The 25718-nt window shown below is 39.3% G+C and overlaps 1 protein-coding gene across 1 annotated transcript in view; it reads right to left on the minus strand.

Annotated features, from left to right (window-relative positions):
* The window catches only part of NCKAP5 (NCK associated protein 5), a 215943-nt gene that overhangs the window by 2609 nt on the left and 187616 nt on the right, over nt 1-25718 (minus strand). The window contains exon 16 of the mRNA XM_065637690.1: nt 24229-24416. Within this exon, the coding sequence (XP_065493762.1) occupies nt 24229-24416 (188 nt within the window). The remainder of the gene's footprint in view (nt 1-24228; nt 24417-25718) is intronic.

Consider the following 25718-nt stretch of genomic DNA (forward strand, 5'->3'; position numbering starts at 1 on the left):
TACGTCAAATGTTGTGCATGCTGTGCTGCTTATCCTTGGAAATCTTGGGCAAGAGGAACACAAATTGTTACACAGTTTGCTTCTTTTTATGACTAGTAAGATAAAAATCAAAATGCCAGTCCAATGACTGCTTATGTTGTGATCTCGTCATATTTCATAAGCTAACAATGCCTGGCTTAGTTGAGTTTTTATCAAATGTTTCAAACAAACTTAAAGCAACAGGAGATGCTCAAGTCTTAGTAAATGAAAATTTTCTGTTTGGTTCATTAATTAATCTTTAGTGTAAAAAATTTTAGGAGAAGTTATGCTAGATTCTGATTTTAGATGACAGTTAAAACTATGGTCTCCAATATTCGTACTTACAATGTTTTCTGCAATAGAGGAATATAACCCTTGGTAATGGGAACAAACATAAACTTAGGACCCTTCAATACAAATTCTCCACAATTTCAGCTTAAAATGTTCTTCCCTTTGCCCTCATTTAAAATATTATACAACATTACTGAAACAATTGTTTCACTTCTCTGTAGGCCAGATGAGAAAATTCTCAGACTTGGCATCAATAAAGTACATATTAGCACTTTTTGCTCTTCAGAGTACTAAACCTAAAATACTTTTTATATGGCAGACTAAATGATTTTTCTTTGTGTATATTTCTCCCACTTCACAGCTTTTCTTTAGATAAATTGAATGTTGCTGCTTAGCACAGACTTGGGGCTGCAAGAAGTCAATACTGGTGTTAGTAAGGTCTATGATAAAACTTTAATTGGTTCAAAGGAGCCAATTTCAACTTCGGGGTAGGAGGAGCAGAGACACCCAGAGTGTTTGGCTGCACAGAGCAGTTCAGATGAAGTATCAAAATAAGAGCAGGTTTAAACCACAGGACAGACTGAAGTTAATTCAGTGGTATATTCTCCATATATGCAGTATCAATAATTTTTTATCCCCTGCAAGCACAACCTGGACTGCAATCCTACTTTAATCACACCCTAGTTTGTTATTTAATATAAGACTAACATTTTATAAAATATATTTGAGAAACTTCAGGGAACAAAAGTATTCTCCACAAATTTTAAGTAAAATCATTGAACCAAATGAAATTGAAGCGAACTGAAGCCCATCAGTGAAACCCACTGGCAAAAGATACACAGAGTAGTGAACGGTACATCTATGATACATCAAGGATTAAAGGAAAAACTAATTCTAAAAGTTGCAGCAAAATTTATTACTAAAATACACAACTCAGAAATAAGCTATTGATATTTTTTGGACACACAGCTGTCCTTTTAGATGTCTTAATGCCCAGTTAAATCCTTTTGTAAAAAAAATTTTAAAAAATATTTTAGTTTCTTTAACACATTACTGCAATAGTACGCAAGTATGCAAAGGTAATTCTCCTGTCATGTGGAAAGCAATACTTTGTGGTTTTTTTCAGTTGAAGTGGGTGTAATCTGTTTGGCTACAATATAGTGTTTCAGGCCACCTATTGCTCCTATTGGGTGAGAATGTGACATCTTGATAGGACTTTTGGTAGGGATTTAATATTCTAGAACTGTATTCAGATATCAGATGTACAGTATGTACAATATGATCTTATCTCATGATTTTATTAGTACAGCTGCACCTAAATAATCTGTTAAATTTCCTGTTAAGTGGTATATGGAATAAAAGTGTAGTTAGAAAGTTAAAATACGATATTCAGGTCCTTAACACATCGGAGAAAACTCACATCCCGAGCTCCGTGAGCAAAGAAGAGAAAACTTTAAGCGGAGATGTTAATATAAGAACCTGCCTAATCAACGAATCATTTTCTCCCAGAGTAAGAAAATTATGTACATTCCTAGAGTCAAAAGTCCCTGCTAATTTCTTTAAACTTGATGTGTCAGAACAAATGTTACTCCAAGTTCTTTAATAATTTTTTTCTCTAGTTACTATAGATACAATTTGGAAAAAAATACCAAAGAGTATTTATTTAGATTCATCCTTAATTAAGTTTCTTATTTTTCATGGTCATCACAACAGCTGCTAGATGAATCAAAAGGCAAAATGAAAGCAACTATAATTAGAATTTGCCTGACAAACTGTGTATGTGGTTAAGTAGTGTCTTCGGTGTTTTTCACATAGATTTGTTACTAACTTCAGCATAGTCCCAGATATAACAACGAACAAGGGTGAGCCCAAAGATGTTAGCATTGTGCATTTTAAAATAATTAGTTCATTAATGCATTTAAGAGCCACACTAATGTGAACCAGTAGCTTTTGCTGCAGACGGGAACATTTGGCAGCAGATCAGATGCATTTTGTATCCACGAGAACTGGGTGAGATTTGGTAAGAGCGTAGAGAGCACCCAACCTCTAGGTCACAGGTTCCAGTCATATCTTCTTGTATTAGTAGTGACTCTCTGCATAATGAACAAGTGGTTTTATCACCACAGGCAAATAAAGGACTTGGTGATTTTGTTTGGTGTGGCCAGAAGCGCTAAGATGGGACCAACAGTACGTGCTTGCTCTCGGACAGGATCCTTCTCAGAAGTAAGATGTAAAGCCATTTCAACTTGAAGGTGGTGACTTTGCTGCTGACTATTCTGCATCTGTTCTATGAATAAATAAGGTGTCTGCTGCGTCCAGTGTGGTCACTATATGTTTCCCTAAATTTTAAATTAAGGGATAAAGGGATAAACTTAAAAATATGTAGTCACACATTGTGATCTAAGCAAAAAAAAAAAAAAAAAAAAAGGGCTCTGTGCAGAAAAGGACTGTGATTTTCACAGTGCTTCTGTAAAAGCGTTGGCCCATCATCCTAAAGCAGATCAATGTATAGCTTGTTTTACTTATATTAACTATAATTTTGTCTAGAAAATCCATACCATTTTAGCCTTAGGGTATGGGGAGCATTTGTTGTTCTACTTGGTGTAAGTGGAGAGCTTCCCATCACTGGAGTTTCTTAGCTAGTCAGCGTGGGGTGCTTCATACCACCTGCGAGCAGTGACTAGTTGTCAGGAGAAACTCTACCTGACATAATAGAGACATTCATCACGAGTCACATCACTTTCAAATACATTCATGAGTCATGAATCAGAATAATGTTTCCTTGTTGGCAACGTCCTAAAGGGAATAACTAAAACCCATTAGTGATATAATAAAATCTGGCATGTCACTTCAAGCACAGCGAATTAGGAAAACAAAAGTAGCCTGCAGTTACACTGATACATTATAAATAGGTGTTATTTCTACATTAATACATCAAATTAGATTATTTTTTAAACTTTAAAAATGGGAGGTTACATGTGGGTAGAATGCATTTTCAGTGCTCTGTGATCACGGACTTGTCACAGCTGTAGCTGTTCTGAACAGCACGAAGATGTTGCAGGTCTGATAGGAAGGAGCAGGGAAGGATGGGCAGGTTCAGGGGTGCAGAGGACCCCACTGCTGGCACACACAAGGGCTGCAACAGCAAGTCCATCTCTTCTAGATGGTAACAGGCAGAAGCTCTGATTGCCTGGTGGGCGGGCTATGCTTATAAAGCATGCCAGTACCCAGAATTAGCAATGAACCATTCTGCAGGATAAATGCATTTTCCAGCTAAGTTTAGTTAACCAGCACTTTAAAGTGCTCAGAATCAGTTACAAACAAGAATAAAATGAACTTTATTTATGTCTCCCATGCACCAGGCAATTTAGTTTTCAGATTAACAAAAAAGCAAGAAGGGCATTGCTTCAAGTGAAGTATAACAGCAAAACAGTATTGGGCAAAAACAACTAAATTGCTATGAGAATTAAATATAGATCAACAAAATCAATATTTAATTGTATAACTCAAGGTCTTTCATTTCAGATCTGATCTCTAATAGAAGATACAAAATATGTTCACTTTTTATTTTTTTACTTATTATTTAAAACTTTATTGTGAAGGAAAACAATTTTCTTGATTTTTACCCTTTAAAAAATTGTTACTTTGCCTGCATACGTTCGAGGCAAACTTGATCCCACAATGCCACTGTTCCTTATTTTAAATTCAGAGTTTTACCAATTTAGATATCCTCTAGTCCTATAATTGCTTTGTATTTATGACACAGTGGGTCTAAATGGGATATGCAGCTGCAGCATGACATAGGTTGCTTATATATATATAACCTGTTGAGCAGGGCATTTTTAATATGTTCGCAGCTTCTTGTAAAATAGGTGTATTGAGATACAGAGCAGTATTCTGATCATGGTGTAATCAGAACTAACTTCCCACTGAATTCCATGGTGTTACAGGACCAGTCTGCAGCAGAAAGGTGTAATGTAAAAGGGGTTGGTTTTGAGCTCCCAGGCAGTATCTCTCTCTCAGGCAGCCAGGGCCTAATGCAACGGCAGCCTCCCTGTGGAAGGTGAACAATCTCCAGGTTTCATTAAACATCGGGTGGACAGGCAACACTCTGCAGTGAAAATAGTTTTACAGTCACATCCAGAAATGACAAAGGTGAAAGCTGTAACTGCATGACCTCTGCTGTATTACAGCTGAGCTAAAATGCGATTTTTGAACTTCTTTCTCTTTAAAGCATAACCTTAAATAATAAGTTAAGCCTTGCTCTCCCTTGTATATTGTCAGAAGCTTTCATCTATTTTCTGGACTGACAGTAAAATAATTTTTGAAATAATGAATCACTTTTTTCTACTTGAGCAGAAATCCCACGATTATTTTGCTGTAGCAGACAATGGCATTCTCAAAGGCACACCATCAGATTTTCAAGATAAATAGTAAGTGCCAGTTAATTTTCTTGGGAAAAAGTGCATTGATATGAAGTATTTTTAAGTTCATTAGTCTGTTCAGCAGTTTATAGGAAAGCCATATATACATAGGTACATATCATCCACTTATGGCGTTACGGGTAATATAACAATGACAACAGAACCAAAGCCTGCCTTCTCTATTTAAAAGTATAACAATATTTAAATTTTATTATCACAAGGACAACATTTCTGATGATCCTGAATTGTAAGTAAATTACCTTAGAGGAAATAAAGCTCATTAGCACAAACTGTGTGTGATTCATAACTGCAGATCTGGACAAAACAGCTATCACTTTAATGAATAGGTTACTGAGGGGCTGAGACTTAACAACGTCTATAGCTTGAATTCTTGTGTGGTTTAGGAGATAAAAGATAGTGAACTGAGCTTTATGCTTTCAAAAACAGAATTTTCATAATGATGATCTAACTAGGTACATTCAGCATTCTAATGCCAAGAAAATCATCCTCATCATTTACAAAGTATACGATTATTTTGTTGATATTATAAGACTGTTTGACCTGATTAGGTATACATCAACCCTCCTTGAATTTTTGCAGAATTTAATAAAACAGGATTTTCAGGTCCCGGTGTCCAGGTCAGGTAAATCTAGCTTTTTACCATCTGCTCTGTTATGAACTGAATGCTAGTTGTTTTCTCGTAGCACTTCAGAATAGCCACTGGATGCATCGACTATGACTGGGCAAAGTTTATTTAAAATGGAATATGAAACTCTAAGTGGCAATACCTTGGAAAATTGTCACAATGCAGGTGCTCAGTCAAGTGTGTTGAGGGGAGTTACTAAAAAGAAAAGCAATTAAACACTGGTACGTTCTCCAACAGGTAAAGCAGGCCTCACTCTGTTCACATGGGCGGAATTACCAATTTTGGTTCACACAGAGGGAATCTACCCACTAAAAGCAACACTTACTGCAATCAGAGGCTCATCACAAGGCATTAAGGAAGAAATATTCATGGTGAGAAAGGCAGTTGATACTCAGTTACTAGAACCTGATAAACTGAAAATGAACTAGACTTGCATAGGATACACTTTTCAGAGATCCTTTTAGTTTTACTTGGAGGTAAATGACAAAATTGTTCTGATTTTCTAGTGATGGGGAAAAAATTACAGTGCAAAAATTCATACTGAAAGATAAGATTGCTGACAAAGTTATTGAACTTGACATAACCATTTGAAGTTCAATTCTATTCCTTGACAGAATTATGTTGAGGGTTACGTTGCCAGTGATAACCTCCTGAATGGTGCTGTAACTGTGCAGTTTGAAGTAACTTCACTGTTTCAGCCTTCATCAGACTATTTCACCACACAGCGTTTAAGTATACAGAGGTTTGTCCTACTGATTGAAAGTAGTTGTCCCTACATTGATGAAAGTAAGGGCGATTGTTTCAATAAAGGGGCTTTATAAAAAAAGGCTTACAATTTTATCGTAGATTAGAGGTTTGGATGATTTTTTTTTTTTAATTGGGATACTTAATGTGAACTGAATCATGAAGAGGAAAAAAAGGTATAGTTCAAGAAAGATTTTTAAAATGTAATACAAAATGCAGTTCTTAAAGAGACAGACTATCACACATTAGACTGTAGAAAAAATTCCTCTCAAACTCGGTAAATGCAGGATCATACTCATACAACATATAATCTCACTGACATTTTCAGTAGTCGGGGTCATTTTTGTGTATGGCTGACCTGTTCTCAGACTACTATTCCTAAGTATTAGCTGTGTTCTTACCTGTCTTCATCTTACACCTTTGGCTTTTTTGAACAAGACTATTTATTTTAGTAATGACAAAGACACTTATCCTCTCACTCTCTAGTGATGTCTGAGTTCCTGGCCTGCAATGTCTGTATGTCAATCTCCCAGCATACTGATAGAAAATGGAATTGCACTTCAAGACTGTACTACAAATGGAAATTGGTAGTGAGTAATGATTTTCCACACTAGTAATCCTCTCTTTTGAGTACTGGACTAGATTCAACTTAAGTTAGCCTGTGACTGTCCAAAGTACATCGGCTGACCTAAGGGCAAAAAGACAAAGCAGCAGGTAGAGAAGGAGCAATGTTATGTGGCAGCATCAAGAGCCAATTGGCAGTAGGAAGAAACCATGCAGAAATAATTCTCCCAGCTATGAAAATTGTCTTGCTGTATGCACTAAGAGGGCTGTGCTGTCTGCAGGGGCATTCAAAGAGTATGAATCTCTGCTGGAAGACCTGCAGAGGAAAGAAAGGGAATGTCCCTTCTAACAAGTTTTAAAGATGATTCATAGAGGTCATTTAAACAAAGGAGTGAGCTCCACAGCAAACAGTTTTCTCATTTGTAGTCCCCAAGGAGGACAGTCGGGAAGAGACAAACAACCTTTCCAGACCCATCAGTCCACCTCTGCATGACTGCATGTTTAGCTGCTGTGGAAGGAGCCTCCATGTTTGCACAGGTGGTTGCACACACATCTGAACGATACCTCTTCCAAGCTCTCACCAAGCAGAAATACAGAGGTGAGAATTTTCACATTTGGAAGCAGGATCTTTATTCTTAAAAAATTCTGAATTAGCATGCTTAAACTCCACCCCAAGAAAATAGTTTATTTTGGGAGCCATGAAGTTGTCATTCTCCTTCCCACTCCAGATTTTAATCAACTCTCTACATATCAGATTTTTTTACCTCTTATTAACCTAACCCAAACGCATTGCCCTGTCTTTCCCCCTCTGTGACATCTGGCCTCTGGAAGGCACCAATGAAACCCCCCCAGGTGTGCTGTGCTCTGTGAGGATGTGGATGCCCCTTCTCTCAGTGCGGGTGAGGGGATGTAGCTGGGCAACGGTGCCATGTTGTGCACTGGTAAGCGCTCTCGGAGGCAGCAGAGGAAGAGGCTGTGGCCCCAGTTGCCTTCCCAGTAAACCTGTTGCAACCTGAAATACGTGCATATGGTCGTCTGACCCTGTGCAATGAGACTACGAAAGTTCCTTTGTAATCAGAGAAAACTGGGATGGGATAGATGCAAATCATGATGCTGGTTACATGACTGCACTCACCACCTCTTCAGCTGACATTATAATCTGCACAATTTTCAGTACTGATTCCAGCAAAGCATGAATTGCAGAATGGAAACCAATGTTTAAGTTCATCCGCCATCAAATCCTACATAACAGTACAGTCATTTACATGTACCTTCTAAATTTTTGCAAACAATTTATCTTTGCTGTAGGGCAGAATATTTTGAGGGACGGAGGCACAATATGCACAAAAATCTGAGCAAGAGTTTCAGATATAGGCTGCAGAACAAAATTAAAGTAGAAGGATAAATCCTTCTTGCAATTTTTAGTTCATTTCAGTACACCAAGTTATATCAATAAAGAGCCCATAGTATAAGTCAGCTAGAAAATAAATGCTGTGAAGGATGTTCCATTTTATGTCATTTGAATTTGATTAGTGATTAGTCTTGGTGGTTAAACCACATGGGAACAGTAATCAAGGTTTCCCTACTGCGGTTCTGTAACAACTGGAAAACACTGTTGGCTCATGTCCTATACCATGATGGGATATTAACCTAAAATCTAATTAATCTATGAATAAATTATGTTTCTAGAAACATACTATATTATAATCAATTTTAAGTGAGTTCCTAACAGAAGATAAGATGAAGAAAAAGCTGTAAAATTACCAGAGGTTGATAAATTCTGTTTACTATGACTGATGATTTTTATGGAGGATAATTTTACAATCCATCAAACTTTTGTCAGTTCAAGAATCATGCTGCCAAATGTATGCAGTAAATTAATTTTTAAATTTACATATTTATTAAAAATCTTATTGAAAACAGCAGGAAGTAAGCCTTGTTTGAATAATAAAATAACTTGTTATTCTACTGGAAAGAAAACAAAAAAACCAACCAGCTTTCTATTAAGATGATTTTATAGTAAGGCAATAATTATAAACAGCTACATGAATTAGTTAACCAAACAATGTATTAAATAGCCAACCCGAAATTAATCAAGAATTAAAAAAACCTGTTGGAAGATAATCAAGTAAAAAATGTAATTTAAAGCTGAGAAATTCATGGCTGAGTTTCAGATGTGCTTGAGGATGTGTTTGTTATCTCAGGCCCACTGGCAGGAGCTGCAGCATTCCCTGTGAAAGTGTGGGGAGCTGCAGGTGTCTGTCTGCACAGCTGACCCACGCAAGGTGCTGAAGAGAAAAGGAGGCTCAGCAATCCTCTTGTGCACGTGGCACCAGGAATGTGCCCAGTGCCATGTGCTGCTGGCTCCAGAAATCACGCTGTCACCCAGGCCTACGCTTATTCTCACTGAAGTCCACTGCACCCTGGGCACCTCCCGCTAAAAGCTGGACAAGAACCATGGAAACATCTGCTGAACATGGGAATAAATAGAGACAATGAAGGAGCAAGGACCACGGCATGTGGTAGGATATGGCTTAACTCATGAGGAGAGCAGGAACTACTTCCCCACCATTTATGCAAGGAAGGATGAAGAAGAGTGCCAAAATGGTGGTACTGGGAAGGATCGGGATATGATCTGAGGCAAGTAAGGCACTTCAGAGACCAGCCGAGCAGAGTTCTTGTCTGTGTCTACTTGCAAGGCGTCATTTCAATGTTACCCATCACTTCTGTCACAAAGATTTTCTGCTTCACCTTTGACATATTACTCCACTGCTGTGATTCCTATGCTGTTCATATCCCACAGACATGCTCCTGGATTCAAAAGACCACCAGAGACAGGTCTCATGTCCTTGTTGTTTCCTTCCCCGGTCTCACCTCCACAGTTGCTGCAGTTTTCTTTGACCACTACTACTGCTGGGACCAGCCACGCACACTCTTGAAATGCCTGCTTTGCGTATGCAAAATACATAAGCCATCCTGTCGGCATCCATCAGAAACAAGACTTGCGTAACAATAACGATTGTGCTTCATTGCTCAGCCCTCTCACTTGTCTCATGAGAGACCAGAATCAAGGAACAAGCCTTCTCATTTGATTTATAGATTATGGAGTACCTGGTATATGTTCAAACATGGCAGTATGCCCCTGGTACCTGAGAGTATCCGTGTCATTTGGGGCATTGCCACTATTACCATGAGAAAGCACTATGCCTGTGCTCGTGGTGACAACATCGAGAACAGAAACAGGCTAAAATTAGATTTAATAATTTATCCAGTGGACTAAAATACATCTTGATGGAAAAAATATAGATCGTAACTAATCTCATGTTTACCAGACAACTCAAGGATACAGTCCTGGGCTGAAAATCAGTAACTGTGTGAATTAATCCAAAAGGAAATGAGAAAGACAGGGCTACCTGCAAGGAATAGGCAATTCATGTAACAAATGCAGATTTGTAGATGATATTCGTTTGCTCAGCTCTAAAGGACAATTAAAAAGAAACACTGTGAATTAAGCAGAGTAATGCTGGGCACCAAGACGACCACTGCTGGAGATGCAAGTGGAAGTTCCTACAGCCAGGAGATTTATGAAGTGTTCAACTTGCCTCCTCCCAAAATTAAAGCAGTAATATATATTTTGATTAATACACATATCATTTGGCTGTGATCCAAGGAGAATTGCAGTTAATTTATGGGCTTCATCTTTTAGATACAAGTACATCTGCTTGTGGTCATGAGAACCTCCACCCTACTTTGTGGTTCAGCCGGGCATGCAAAATCTCTCTCACCCGGATCTGGCAGGAGGCATTAGCGGCTGCAAACCCCCTGTGAGGGGTGCAGCCTCAAACCAGAAAGGAGTCAAGGATAAGTGTGCTGGACAGACCTTTGCCTTCCCTGGATGCCAGCAGGGTTCAGGTTAAGCAGCTAACAGGATCGAAAAGCTTGGTAAACATATGTGCTGAGCCCATCTGGGCTATAAAAGTCCTCTCTTAGAATGTGAGGTGTTATTTTGACAAGGCTTTGGAGGCTTTTTGGAGAAAAGGAAGCACAGTGAAAATACATATTGGGAACCCCAGTTCTGTGGGGTCTGACTCACCTGTTTGGCTGTGAGAAAACATTCGTTAGGAATGGTCAAAGAAGGAATTTGGTGTGAGGAACCAGGACAGGCTCCTGTTCCCACAGTGGGCTTCCTGCAGTGACAGAATAATGTTGTATTTTTTGTATTGATTTTGCTACAATTTGTGTATAAATAAAGGTGTACGTGAAGTGATAGCCAGCCAGAAGAATGGATTTTCTGGACAAATGCTTTAGAAGATTTATTGACCTCAGCAATCGAGAAATGTTGCTGCAGTATTAATGCTGCAAACTGCTGTGACATACTGGTAATATGGAACATATTCCTATGCCTAAAATACAGATTATAATATTGTTAATATAATAAGCCACTAGGAGGACTAAAATACAACTGGAATTCAAGCAGACACAAGGTAGAGCTAATATGTACTCATTTTTTTGAATGACCAAAGATGATACAAACAGGAAACTTGGATTAAAAAAAAATAAAGCAGTTCCCTGGCCCTATTAGTGAATGAATAATTTGAAGAGCATTGCTGAAAATGAACAGGCATTTGACATTTATTGGAATACATAAAAAAAAATCTTTAAAGTGTTGATTTCTTTGATATTTTAGATTATTCAGGATTCAAATACTTGTAAGCATGGAATAAAAATTTCCTTTGTGTGCAGACAGAGCCCTGTATAGACAGCAGGACTGCTGAAGGTGGTACAGTTCTGCTCATGCAAAACTCTTTTGCTTCTGACATTCTGAAAATGCCTCAGAGGAGGGGTGACGTGTTTGTGGTTAGCCCTTGTAGTGCGAGATCCCATCTTGAACAAGAACGCCTGATGAGAATATTGAGTGATAATGATTGTTTGCTTAGCAGTGCTATGGGGCCTTCAAAGCCCTCAAAGCAGCCTCCTAACAGTACTGGATTAAATTCTAAATGAAGATGGAAGGTATTATTTATATTCTTTATTTAAAAAGGAGGAATTAAATAGCAAGAGAAGTTTAGCAATTTGGACAGTCAACCAGAACATCACCCTGAACTCCACAGTCCTGCACTCCTAACTGCTAAGCTTTCTGTCACTATTTGAATGTTTATTCTCTTCTTTGCAGGCAGAAAATTCTCTGTGGAAAAACAGAGGCCTGTATTGTTTTCACTAGAGAGCATGTGAAATACTCTTCAACATACAGGACCTGGCATTTTATCCAGTGTATGCGGTAGTTAATCAAATGTTTTGCACTGACTTCAGTAGACTTTGGATCAGTCTCTTGATGCATTAGAGAGATAAATTATTTAACTTACTGAGTTCCCCTAGAAACAAAATATTGAGCTGCAAACAAAGCTAACAAACACCAAATGGGATACCATCTGCTGCAATGAACGGAACATGACCAGTTTCCCCCATGCTTGAGACTGTTCCAAAACACTATCTGAAATAGGTTTGTTAAACTCCCAACTGTCTCACAAAATTGGCTTAGCACAGGTTAGCAAATGCTAATGCCACTTGCAACACCAAGCCAGACTCCAATATATCAATTGGAGTTGTCTGTTATTGTATATCTGTTGGACTGCCCTGTGTAAAAGCTCAGGGATTTTCTGCTCTCTAGAGCCTGGAGAGCCTACGGACCTATTTCTGTTCATGCACTGTGTCTGAGGGCCTATGACACTGAGTAGTTTCTGTCCCTGAATGGTGAATATGAACGGTAATTATCTGTATAATGACGCACTCATAAATCTGGATTCTTCTATACTTTGACATCCAGACTCCATGCCTTACAACCTTCTGGAGAAACAGGATATGGAAGCAAAAGTGGCTCTGTCTCCCACAGGAATGGCAGGAGATTACTGAAATGCCAGGCCCAGAGCATTCCCTACTTGGTATCAAAGTTTTTAGCTGTGATGAAGAACGGTTCCCAAACACTCTCACAGGACAGAAGGAGACGGCTCAGCTAAATGCAGTGCAGGTGACACTAGTGGGTGCCATGAACGTTAGCTCACTTTCCACCAGGAAAACACACTAATTGAGCAACCAAGTAGTTTTTATGTAATGTGAGGAAAAAATCCAATAGTATTTGATCTGTAGAACAAGACAAGAAAATAAATGTCTCCATACCTAAATTTCTGCATAGCCAGACACTTCATCTTCTCGTATCACCACTGCAAGTGATGGAACTACCGTGAGCAAAGAGAACTTCCAAAGACTATTCAGTTTTTAGGAGGTAACCAGAAAGGCCACAGCTCTCCACATTCTGCAGCTCTTTTACGTGGTGACTGATGTTCTTTGGCTTGCTCTGTTGACTCTGTTTTCATCCTTGTGCTACTAATGATGCCAGAATACAGATTCCATGTTTTTACAATGGATTTTACTTATAGAAATGCTGCATTATGTATGTTGAACTCTATGGAACCTTGGCTTGTTATAGCAGTTCTCAGAAACATGAAAAGGATGATGTTCCAGTAATAGTAATAATAAAAATATTTTGTAAAATTATACAGATTTATAGTTTTAGCATTTTCCAGTTGCTCATACTCCAGTGGTATAGAAAATACAATAAAGAATTGGATTTAAAAGACTTTCATTATGATATGATTTTAACTGTAACATCGTAGGACCAGATTAAAAAATACACAGTATCTGGCCTTCCTTCTAACTCAGGGGAAAATGCCTGCTGAGGTTCCATGCTATTGCCCACAGAGCTAACATACAGAAGGAGGGTGCTAGAGATCAAAACTCTTCCAGATAGAGGGAGAATATCTAAACCAATTTTCAAGCACCTACATGAACACCATGATTTTCACAGGACCCAAATACGTGAATGTCAGAGACATCAACAATTACTGCAGATTTCTAGCACCTTTGAAAACTGGGCAGCTGAAGTGTCTAAATATGAATTTAGGCACAGCCACTAGGAAAGGAAGCTTGAACAAAATAGCCTTTATTTTTACTGATTAGAGGCCATGAGCAAGAGTCTGCAGCTCTTTCACCCGCGAGCAGGAATCATGTCCTGGCTGCTCAGCTACTTCTGTTCCTTGGTTTCAGGCATTGTCTGAAAAGCTCTTACGCATTACCAACAAGTTTCCCAGTCTGGTAACTTTTCTGTGGATACAGTGTCTTGGTGAAGTTTGGATACTCCTGTTTTAAGAAATATTATAGACTATTACTGCATGATTAACATTTTAATTTTATAATGCTCAGCAATATAATATATTCATATTTAATTTTTTTCATTCCCACCCATTTCTGCTTTACTCTTCATCCATTCAAATCCATCTAATAACACAATCATGAGGTACAGCCAACATGGGTTCGCAAAGGGAAAGTCCTGTTTAACTGATTTGATATCCTTCTATGATAAGGTCACCCACCCAGCGGATGAACGCAAGGTGACGGATATAGTTTTTCTGGATTTTAATAAGGCTTTTGATACTACCCCTCACAGCACCCTTCTGGACAAGTTGTCCAGCTGTGGGATGAGTGGGATCACGGTGTGCTGGGAGAAGAACTGGCTGAAGGGCAGAGCTCAAAGGGTTGTAGTGAATGGGGCTTCATCAGGCAGTTGGAGTAGATGATCATTGTAGGCCCCTTCCAACTGAGTTCTGTTCTGTTCTATTCTATTCTATTCTATTCTATTCTATTCTATTCTATTCTATTCTTATTCTATTCCTATTTCTAATTCTATTCTAATTCTATTCTAGATTCCATAACAGAAAATGAATGGCGATTCCAGCTTGCGAGCAATCTGAGGTCGTCTTTTAGCGTATGCTTTACGGAGCATTCAATAAGCCATAGGATATGTGCATATGTAATAAGATGTCAGAAAAATAACTTTTAAGTGTTTGACTGGCAATTATTCAGGTAATTCTTCAAATAATCACTTGTGGCTTTATTTGCTGAGAATAACATTAGAGTAGTTAAGGGAAGTTCTTAAGGCTATGGCTTTTTATAGCATGTAGAAGTGTTAGTGATCTCTATTAACGATCAGGTAAGGAATGGAGTAATCCAGAGAAGGTGGCACTAATGGGAGCGGAGCTATCAGGATGTGTCTCAATCACTGATGGATTGATGGGCAGTTCAGGTTGGGAGGACTCCGATGTGTGCTATGAAACTTATATCGTTCCTCTTAGCCTTTATGAAACATAATTAAACATATAAGTTACATAGCTATATCTTAAAAACTTCCCAAACTTCCTTGTGTTACTCTATTGCTAATAAACCTGCTAAATCCCATGATTATTTCTCCTACCAAATACAAATATTACTTTCAACAAAAATAATACGGATGCTGCACAAGGCATTCATGTACGAGGGCCTAACACTGAAGATATGGTAAGAAATATTTCACTTTGGGACTTGCTATCAATTAGAGGGTTTGAATTCACAAAAAATATTTAACAAATACTTTTCTTAAGGATTTAGACAATCTGTGTGTGGAACAAACTTTAAACACCTACAAATTAATTCATTATGATTTTGGAAGATATTTGACATAAAATTTGCCTTCTTTTCAAAGAGTATGTTGATTAGGATATTATTATCTGTGTACATACAAAAAGAAAAAGCATCCTTTAAAAAAAAGCAATAGTTTGCTAAAATATTTTCAGCATACTGGCACAGTTCCTGCTACCATCAGCTGTGTAACTTATTCCTCATGTATTCTGCTCAGAACAGGACTCTCATACTAAAAGATCAGTCATTTCCTACCCTTCCCTGCGTGATGTTTGAGTGCTTTATGCAAAACATATCACCATTTTAGATGGAGATGGCAAGTTTCAGCTGGAAAAACAATTCAAAAAAATATTAGAGCATTATTCATCTCATTTAACTCTGCTAATCAGATGCTACTCTTGGAGTCAAAATATTTTCCAGCTTCAGAAAACAAACAGTTCACTGAATACCTCTCTGCCCTGCTGCTCTTTTCTTGATTGAGTCAATCCAATGTTTATTGTATCCAATTTATTTTTTAGCTTTTTCTTTTATTACTAATATAATTTCTGCCATTACAACAATTACACTATCTCACAAGCTTACTAATATTTATCATTCATTGCTGTTAATGTGCCCAGAATTCCATTTTGGTCTACAGTATTATTATAATATTCCAATTTAACACAGAGAGAAATGGAACCTAAAGCTTTATTTCCAACGACAGAGGACTGAAGAGTGTCTGGTTACAAATGGCAGAAACATTAGTGCACTTTGGGCCACGCTGCAAATCACAGCAGCTCCATCTGTCAAACCTTTGAAAAACAGCTCAGAACATTTTCCACTCAGAAAACACTAGCAAATGATAATTTTATTCAATAGGTACTTTCGGTTCTTATCAGACTAAAGGATCTACCTACTTATACCCAAGAGCCATGGCCTCTATTAAATCCTGATGTAATCTCCAGTTACATAGGCAAATAGCCATTATAGTGCTCAGGGTGTGTCTGCAAGGCACGGTGCAGTGCGATGTGAAGACACTGGTGAGCCAGCTGGGTGGGCTGGGACCAAATGCAGTGGGGTATTATCACCACTCCGCTTATTTCAGCCACCCAGCCCTGCTGAGAAACAGTCTGGAGCAATCAGGCCACAAGGAGCTGCGCTACCGCTGCGCCCAAGCATGCTGACTGTGAATTAGCTCCGTACAGCTCTGCCTTGCTCTGGGCATTTGTACACGAGCAGTTTTGGACCGTTTCTCCAGGGACTTCAGCAGATGAGCTGCAGGACTTTCTGCGACATCTGAGCCAGTGTGTAAAGTGGTTATGAGACTCCTACATGCTGAAAAGACAAGGCTGCTTCTGTAATTTAAAATTACTTGCTGAGAAGGTGGGATATCGGGTTTCTGCTCCAGCGATCAAGTTTTTCTACTCAAAAAAGGGCAAAGTTGTCCCCTCCTTACAGTGCCAAAGGAGTTATATTCAGCGAGCACAACACTCCAGCTGTGGCCACAGGACAGCTCAGTGTGTTGCCTTTAATCAGACAAGCCCACACATCTGCATCTGGCGCTTGGCACACCACACAGGCACACTTCCCTTGGCGCTGGGGGGATTTACTGTTACATGACATCGTGCCATAGGCACTAGAGCTGCACCTACACGCCAGTGATGCTCCGAGTCCTTAACTTTCCGCCCGTAGCTCCAGCTTTTCACTTCCTCCGCGTCTTCTCTCAGACTCACATCCAAACTATTCTCCTGTTAGCCTTGCACACCATGTGTTTTAAATGCCACACAGCCTGCTCTACTATGCCAAAGACTTTCTGTCCCTCATCAGTATCCAAATACTCTTTAAATAAAAATTGTGCTAAAATATATTTGAGTTAAAATGTCGCCACCTACTCGTCCCCATAAATACACTAACCAAACATAAAATAGAACTTTTAGACCAGCTGGAGGGCTAGTCAGAATGGGATTTGGTGGCACAGCACTAAAACTAGTGGGTCCATTAGTGTTAGAAAGAGGACTGCGTCGGCAGATAACAGCTTCTTGGTTGTTTTAGGGTATGTTTTTCCTAAAAATATCCCTTGCATAACATTAAAAAAGATATTTTCTCTGATGGACTCTGCCTGCCAAATGTCATTTTGCCTTGCCAGAGCCTTTTAAAAACTTTTAAAAGTCATGGAGAATGTTATCATCCTCCTTGCTGAGCCGCTCTCCATTGCATGACTTTTTACTAAAACTCTCAGCAGTGTAAGAAGCCTCAGTTTGTTTCACCTACAAGGCATAGGGAGAAAAATGAGTCTCTGTATGACTGCAGCTTTTTATTGTTGCCAAGCTAGTTCCTCAGGCTAACTGTAAGAATGTTCTCCCAAACTACACAACGTTTCTTTTAAGTGATACACGTCAAGTGAGACTTTGGTCCCAGGAGACTGCCTGGCAGTCTTCAAATTGATTGTTTTGCTGTCTCTTCACTTTACTTTGTGGAGGCAACTTTGATGGCAAGATACTAGAAACAATGAGACCTGATTAGGAATATAAGGCTTGGTAGCAGATCTTGGAACGTGAACCTGCCCTATGGAGGGGAAAAAAAACATGCAGAGATGTGGGATTTGTTGATGTTTGGAGACATCTTAGCCTATTTCTAATTTCACGTTTCCCCACGAGTTGAATCAGAATCAAGGCAAGGAAAAATATTTTTAATTCTGTACTACTCCCATGGGTGTTATGGTAAAATCTGTTTTCTTATCAGATCATGCTCCTGTGGTTTTTGTCACTTACATTGTCAAATACTCCTATAAAATTCCCCCGACAACAGATCTTACATCAACTTGGGTAATTACTCAGACAGCCTTTGCTTTGACGGAACAACTATTGCATCATTCATCTGAGAATCAAAACCCTTTGATTAAACAGAAAGGAAGTCTCACAGCCCCAAGCCTGTCAGCGGGTAAATTCTATTGAGACAATTTTGACAAATGGCAACGTGTAGCTTAAAGACCTCCACGCACACCACGTTTAGGGAGCATGGGGGGCTGTGGTGCAGAGAGCTGCTCCTTTAGTATCGCGGTCCAGGCCCAGCGAGGCCTCGCGCGAGTGCTCACGGTGACCCCCCCGCGGTGGCGGCAGCAGACGTGACCCTGCCCCGAGGTGGCAGCGCCAGCTCCAGGGGCAGAGGCCCAGGCAGCCCGAGCAGGGATGCGGAGGCGAGGGAGCGCGGGGGCAGCCTGGCTCCGGTCGGGGCTGCCGTGACCAGACTGAGCACCGACCCCAGCGGGTACGGCTGCAGGGCTCGACACCACCCGGACACTGCTGGCTTGGGTCCCGGCCAACGCGAGCGCCACGCTCATTGCATGCGCCTTTTTCGGGTGAGGTAGTTTGCTCTGCTTTCAAAACAGAGGTGCTGAGACCGAGATGGGCATACGAATGCGCTGGGTAGTTTACTTTCCTTTTGTAACACTGCCCTTTTTAAAACTGCTGCTGGATCTTCTATCTACACCCTGTGCTAACATGATCTGAGTTTTGAAGATCTCACACAAAAGAATAAATATAGTAAATGTTGTTTCCGGTTTCTGTGGCAGAGAGGATGACAGGATAGCTGGTCCTGACTGATTTAGAACCTCTGCTTCTAGGCTGGCATCACCTAATGTCTACGTTAATAAACCACCTCCCCAAACATATGCAATGATTTTATATACTAATTCCTTACATGAAAGAAAAGCATTGATCTTAAAACTCAGAGCCAGGTGAACGAGTCTGCAGACTTATTCCCTATCTACAAATTGTGCAGTGGTAGTATCTTTTTAACATCTTAGTTTCATCAGGGCTAGGGAAGGAAATACAACTGATTCCTTCCTCACCTTATCGTCTGCCTCTGTCTTAAGCCTGGCAAAGAAAATAGCAAAGAGAGGCGAGGTTTCTGTGCTTGATGAACAGTAAGTGAATTATACAATCTGTGCACAGAAATCCATAATCAACTAATTACTGGATTTGATCCAGCCAGATATTCTCACTTATTGACAAGCCATCCCCCGCCCCCCCCCGTCTTCTATTACTTTCTAGTATAATAATTTGTAAGAGTTGCTTCAAATTCTGTATTTGCAGTAACACACATATTGTACAGAACACGCTAAGACCCAGGTCATCTGGAGCATTGGCTGTTTTCATTTTGGTTGTACCATGGGACAGGTATTGCTGTCCCCAATTTACAGACAGTGAAACTGAGATCCTGAGGCCAAGCAATGAGCCAAACATCAGCCAGTGCTGCCCCAGCTGCAGGAACTCTTGTTATTATGAAAGTATAAGCAAGGTAATTATTTAGTGCTCACCTGGGAGTGCGCTGAGATGCAGTTTCACTCTCTAAAATGCAAATGGTGGCTACAATAGCTGTTTTTCACTAGTTCCCCACAGAGAAAAGCTTGGGGCAATGTTCATCTCTTCGATTTTGAGTTGAAAGTTTGGTACTCAGTATAAGCGAGCTGCATAGACTCCCTTTCTCTGGTCAAGGCAAGGAAACAAGTAATTCCACGTGTCAATACCTCCTTCCCACTCTAAACACTTAGGATGCAGCTCTTCCCAACTGCTAATGGGACCCAAATCATTTTCTTAGGTTTTTTTCACATGTGACAAGCAGAATCCTTCCCTAAGCATACCTGAGAATGTGACCAAGAATTAGTTCTCTGTGAAAGCAGAGTGCACATGGTCTCCCTGGAACTACTGCAGACGTTGAAATACGGAGAGTATCTTTTAAGAGGGGCTCTATTTAAGAGCCTAAGAGCTTCTCTCTTTCAGGGAGAATAAGGCACTCTCAGAAAGTTCATACCCTAGCTCAGCACTTTCTGATTTCTGCAGGAGACAAGACGCAAGCTGAAGCAGCTCATGCCTTTTTTTGTTTCCCCCTTACTCTCGATCAGTGTAGCCTGCAGAGGTGTCAAGGCTGCTTTAACTATTGCTGTAATTCAGGAATGCTGGAGCATCCTCTATAGTATCAGCTTAATGCTCTGGGATCCTTGAGGATGGCAAGTGTTGTGCAATTACCAAACTTTCTTATTCTTATTTCTAGTTCTTTTGCAGATATTCCCCTCTATTAATACAATGCATTAGAAGACTTGTAAGCACAATGAGTCAATCATATGGCATTAACGCCCAGACAGCTCACTCTGCTGTAAAAAACCTTGAGTTTATCTGGGAATGCCGCCACGTCAGTCTCATTTGTGAGTGCAGCCGAAACAGTTCTCTAATTTTCCCTCTTCCCTGTATTTGCCAGCAAGCTCTAACAGCTACTTGAACTGAGAGACACAGTGGTTTCAGCGTTTGATCTCCTTCATGAATCATCAGCAACACATACAAACTTTGCTGTGTGGAATAAGACCGTAACTTCGCACTGCACATCCAAGCCTCAGACAGAAGTCAAGTAAGCCCCCTAGTTAAATTGCTGATGTAGTTAACATCGTTAACTGTGACAGAAATGTCAGATTTCTCATGCATATCATCACAACTGAGGGAAAACGAGAGGATTTAGAAACTTGTGACGGGTACCAACCCCTTCCACAAAGGATCTTTTCTTTAAAGTTCTCATCAAGTCATGCCTTGAAATACAAGCAAGCCTTGATGGTGACTCAAATTAGAGTAATATGTAGGGACAAAGGAAAGCAAGAAGGACTGTATTACAGAAAACCAGTATGTGATGGTTGGTTAAGGACAGAGGAGAAAACACATTTTTCATGATACTTTGGGATCATAAGGATGATTAAGTAATAAAATCTTTGACCAACTCAGTTACTTCTCCAAGAGAACAAAGAAGACAACAAAAAGTCTTGCGCCATTTCTCATTTGATCACAAAATAAGTTAATAAACAATGGGCCTGGGTGAGGGAAATTTATCTTGTTTTCTGAATTCCTATAAGAAAAAATAAATCACTGAGCTTTTAAAGTCTGAACAGTAAATTACTTGAAATATGAAATAACTTTTTCATTGCAAAAATATGTTAGCAATCACGACATCGGTAAACTGCTCAAGGCACTACCAGTTCCTGCTACAAGGAAGGGAGCAGCTGTGCATTGCAGACCTCGCTGGAGTTTCACGGAACATGTGTCTCCCAGGGGGTGACTGCAGTGGACTTTGGATCAGGCACTATCAATGCTTTATTAAATCAGAGAAGTTTCTGTTTAATTAAAATTAATTCAATTGGTACATATAAAAATTTTTGTTTCTAGTTTTCAAATTACAACACGAGAAAAATATACCATGCATGTTAATTTAAGTGAAAGCCTTATATCCATGATTCAGTGCATTTTATTCCCTTCTTTGAAATTGTGATTTGTTTTTCTTGTCCAAAATTCTGCAGTGTACAAAAGGATGACATTATTTCAGAGGATGATAAATGTAACATCAAATTGGTCTTAGTGCCAAGAGAGTTTAACCAGGAAGCTGTTTCAAGACTTGGCAGGTAAGAAACTGGAACAGTACATATTTCTCCTTTCAATGTGTAAAAAAGCCTTTTCTCATTCCTCAAACTGTCCATTTGGTGTCCCTTTATCATATTAATTGCCCATTGGTTGTTTCCCTTCTGAAACTCCTGCACAATACTTTTTTGCTGATAAAACTTGTGTATTTACTGTGGGGGTAATGCTGGTGAATACGCTGGGTGAGAAGGAGACAATTCAAATGACAATAAGTCTGGGTTAACAGAATTCCTGCCACAAGTTCTCATTAGAGCGCCCAGTCTGAAGCCACTACCGTACTGGTGCTGTACAGACCAATTTAATTGGGCTGAGGGGCTGACACAGCACACTGCTCTTTCGACAAGCAGAGTAAACTCATTCTGTCCATCACTACACTTGGTGTTTTGTAATTTTTTTTGGTTTTTTAAGGCTTCACGCACACCATTTGGGAATGAAATTCAAAGCACGTACTGTGGCCTTTTTCGAAATGCCAAATATTCTGTATGAAAGCCGCATTTTTTCCTCCCTCAAAACCTTTTTGTTGTTGTTTTGTTTTTCAGAGTTGTTGGCCATAAGTGCCTCAGTTTCTCATGTCCCCCTTTTTTTTGTGGGTAATGTTCCACATGAGACAGTTCTAATTTAAACAGACCGTGGGTCTTCTTGGGTTAGACAAATTACAGTTGAGAAAAAAGTCGCCATGCTGGTTCAAACAAGGAGTTCAGGGCAACCTGATTTTCATGGTTACCGCTTCTCATTTGTCATTCTGAAAAGTTTAATACTAATAGGCAAATCTCTAGTGCTTTATTGAGCTTTCACTGTTCACCGAGAGGCAATGCTATTTTGAGAGCTTTTTCCGATCCTCAAAAAGTAATCTGAAAAGCCCCCCGACACAATGCATGAAAAATGCTAGTGCTGAGTTATACCTGTTGCCATCTAGTTTAATGATAGATTTTTACGAGGATCCTAAGGCTATTTCAATGAGTTTTGTTTAAGTTCTGATGCTGATGGGGCACATTGCAGAGATGTCACATACAAAAAACGCACAAGAACAATGAATTAAAAGTAGATGCAACTCTGAGCCACTTTTCTATAGTGGATCCAAATCTAATTGCTCTGTTAACAGCAAAGGATCTTGGCCTTCGGAAGCCAGAACTGATGTTTTTTAAAAATATATATACATACATATATAATTCATCTCATCTGCATAGTTAAGCTATCAATTTATACATGTTCAAGAGGAGGAATTAAGTGGTCACTCAAATTATTTTCCTTCATCTATACTTTTTAATACTCTTCTGCTACCTTTTTTTTTTTCTTTTCTTCTTCCCAAATATGAAGCCAGATTCTTTAAAATTGTTTTTTTGCTAATACCATGCAAATATATCCAAATTGAAAAATATTCTGGGTACTAGTGAAATTTGGTTGATTGGGAAATGTGGCAGATACATTTCACGATTTTTCTTCTGAAGTTTGTGAATCAATTTAATATTCAGTTAAGCAGGGCTTTCACGCCAGTGGAGTTGGAATAAACAGGGGCATTGCCAGTTTGTTCCACACATTCCTTCTGCACATTTGGCCCAGATTTCTGAAAGCTGTAAGACTCTCTGGTTAATCACCTCTGAAGTTACAACGCACAGTGATTTTCTGAAACTGAAAACTAGGGTCTGGGAAGAGATAAAAATGCTTCTCCACTTCTGAACTACGCCAGCATGCTGCAAAACAGCAGCTCATTCATTATTTTCTGCTACCACCTTTGTTTATACTGTAAGATACCCAAAATGTACTGAGTGCTACACACAAAAATGAAAGAGCTTGTATTTAAAAAGAAGAAGAGCTGGGGAAACAGACTGAACATGGAGGCAAAGTTATTACAGTGGATCATGGCTGGGTGGCTCTATTTTCAAACGAATAGGCTTGTTAGAGGAGAGAAAAAGTGAGAAGTGTGAGGATAAGAGGAGAAGGCATGAGAAAAGAAGGGGAAAAGAGTAAGTTGAGAAGTTGCTTTTCAGGGTTATTGAGACTGCATGATGTCAGGTTCAACATTTTTAGAGACAGAAATAGCAAGGGGAGAAAACAAATTTGTTTCAGTTTAGTGTCAAGATCCACCAACCACATCAGGACTGATCTTCATCAAAATAATGTTTGAATCCCTCAAATTAGGAGCTAACACCAAGAGTTATTTCAAAAGAGACCAGAATATAGCTAACTTCCATAACATAGTTCCATTTGAGTGTTCAGGAATACTACTTCACATGTTTAAGTCATTTACTGCATGTTGTTCTATACATATTATCTAACCATATGTGAAGGAGCAGCCTTAAAAGATAAATTCTATGTTTTCTTGCTAGCCTTAAATTTCAGCTCCTCTCGAATGGCAGAGTGCTAGCGTCAGCCTGTCTCTACTTGTCAATTTTGGAAGTCTAATTCTATGACAGGTGAGCATCAGAATGTAACATGCTGTTCTAACAATATTTAGATCTTTACTCTTCTGCAGGTCATGCTGTTTTTTTCAAGTCTGCCTGGTTTTTGTAATCAATCAACACACTGAGGAAAAAACGAGAGGCAAATGAAAGTAATCGTGAAGAAAATGAGAAGTTATATAAAAATGACAGTAACTCACACTTGGGCTGTCCTTGCCCTTGCTGCCTTTACTGGAAGCTCCACTCAACTGCTCGATTAAACTGTAATGTGTTAATTGTTCAGGTCCATTCTCTCCAAAATGGCCATAGAGACTGTGTTGGTATAAATCCAAGATTGACATTGGGTTCCCCAGAAATGACTTTCTCTGATTTTGTTTTTCCTGTTCAGCTGTAAGAGATGTTAAAAATAATATCATTATGCCATCTTTAATTGATGAAATGCAGTCTGCATACACTGTAATGTAATTTTACAATTTTAAAATGTATTTCAAATGTTTTAATGTATCTGGAATTCAGTATAACAAAAGCATTAAAATACTAGCTCTTAACTCTCCAACCAATGCATATACAGGGGACTGTTCACACTTAATATTCAAGGTGAAGGAGATGGTATGAGACAGCCAGAATTAATTTCCTTTGTTTCTAAATTATAGATGAGATGGTTAATTTGGGGGTATTGTTCTACTTATTTATTTGCTGTAAGATTTTGTTCTTGTCTCTTAATAGCCTTTCATGGCAGATGTGCCAAGTTCCTTTAGCACGTCTTTCAGTTTTACTATATTTGATAATTCTTTCATTTTTCCTACATTTTTAGCTAATTAATACAGCAGTATAAAAAAATAAACTGGTAAGGTTAGAAAACAGGCCCTACCCATTCGTTCTAGATCCTACTGTAATACAAGGAACATTAGGAATAAAACCTCACCTTTCAAAGTCTAAGGCTGAAAATCTTTCAGAAGATCAAAACGAAACCCGAGAATTTTTCTGCAGTTCATGAAAATGCACAGCAGACAGAGGCTCACATGATCAGTAGCTTCTTTCCTCATAATTCTTGTTACACAAACTTCAGCTCTACCTTGTAACCTAGAGCATTAGAAGAGCTTCTGCCTCCAGCACTTCTAACAGAATCGCACCAGGACAAAGCCTTCATGAAACCGGAATCAAAATACTTTCATGGTTGAAATGGAAGAACCTGGAATATTTGGGCTATTCCCTGCTGTTCTACTGACCTTCCCCATAACACTGGGCAATGGACTGGGAGTCTCATCCAAAGCCCACTAAATCAATGAAGGTCTTATCATGGACTTTCAATGGTCTTTGCATCGGGCACTCAGTCTGCCAGTCTTTCTGTTCCCTGCTCATAAATGGAAAATGAAAATCACTCCAACATTACAATTGTGCAACCAGTGAAAGTTCATTAATGTTTTAGGGACTCATAAAATAAATATCATTATGGAACAGGCTGCCCAGGGAGGTTGTGGAGTCTCCTTCTCTGGAGACATTCAAAACCTGCCTGGACGCCTTCCTGTGTAACCTCCCCTGGGTGTTCCTGCCCTGGCAGGGAGATTGGACTAGATGATCTTTTGAGGTCCCTTCCAATCCCTAACATTCTGTGATTCTGTGATCTACACATATGAAAATACTCTCTGTGAATCACTTTGCTGCAGCTCCTGCCCCATGAGGATGTTTT

The sequence above is a fragment of the Caloenas nicobarica genome, chromosome 6, assembly GCF_036013445.1.
Source record: "Caloenas nicobarica isolate bCalNic1 chromosome 6, bCalNic1.hap1, whole genome shotgun sequence".
In the NCBI taxonomy this organism is placed as follows: domain Eukaryota; kingdom Metazoa; phylum Chordata; class Aves; order Columbiformes; family Columbidae; genus Caloenas; species Caloenas nicobarica.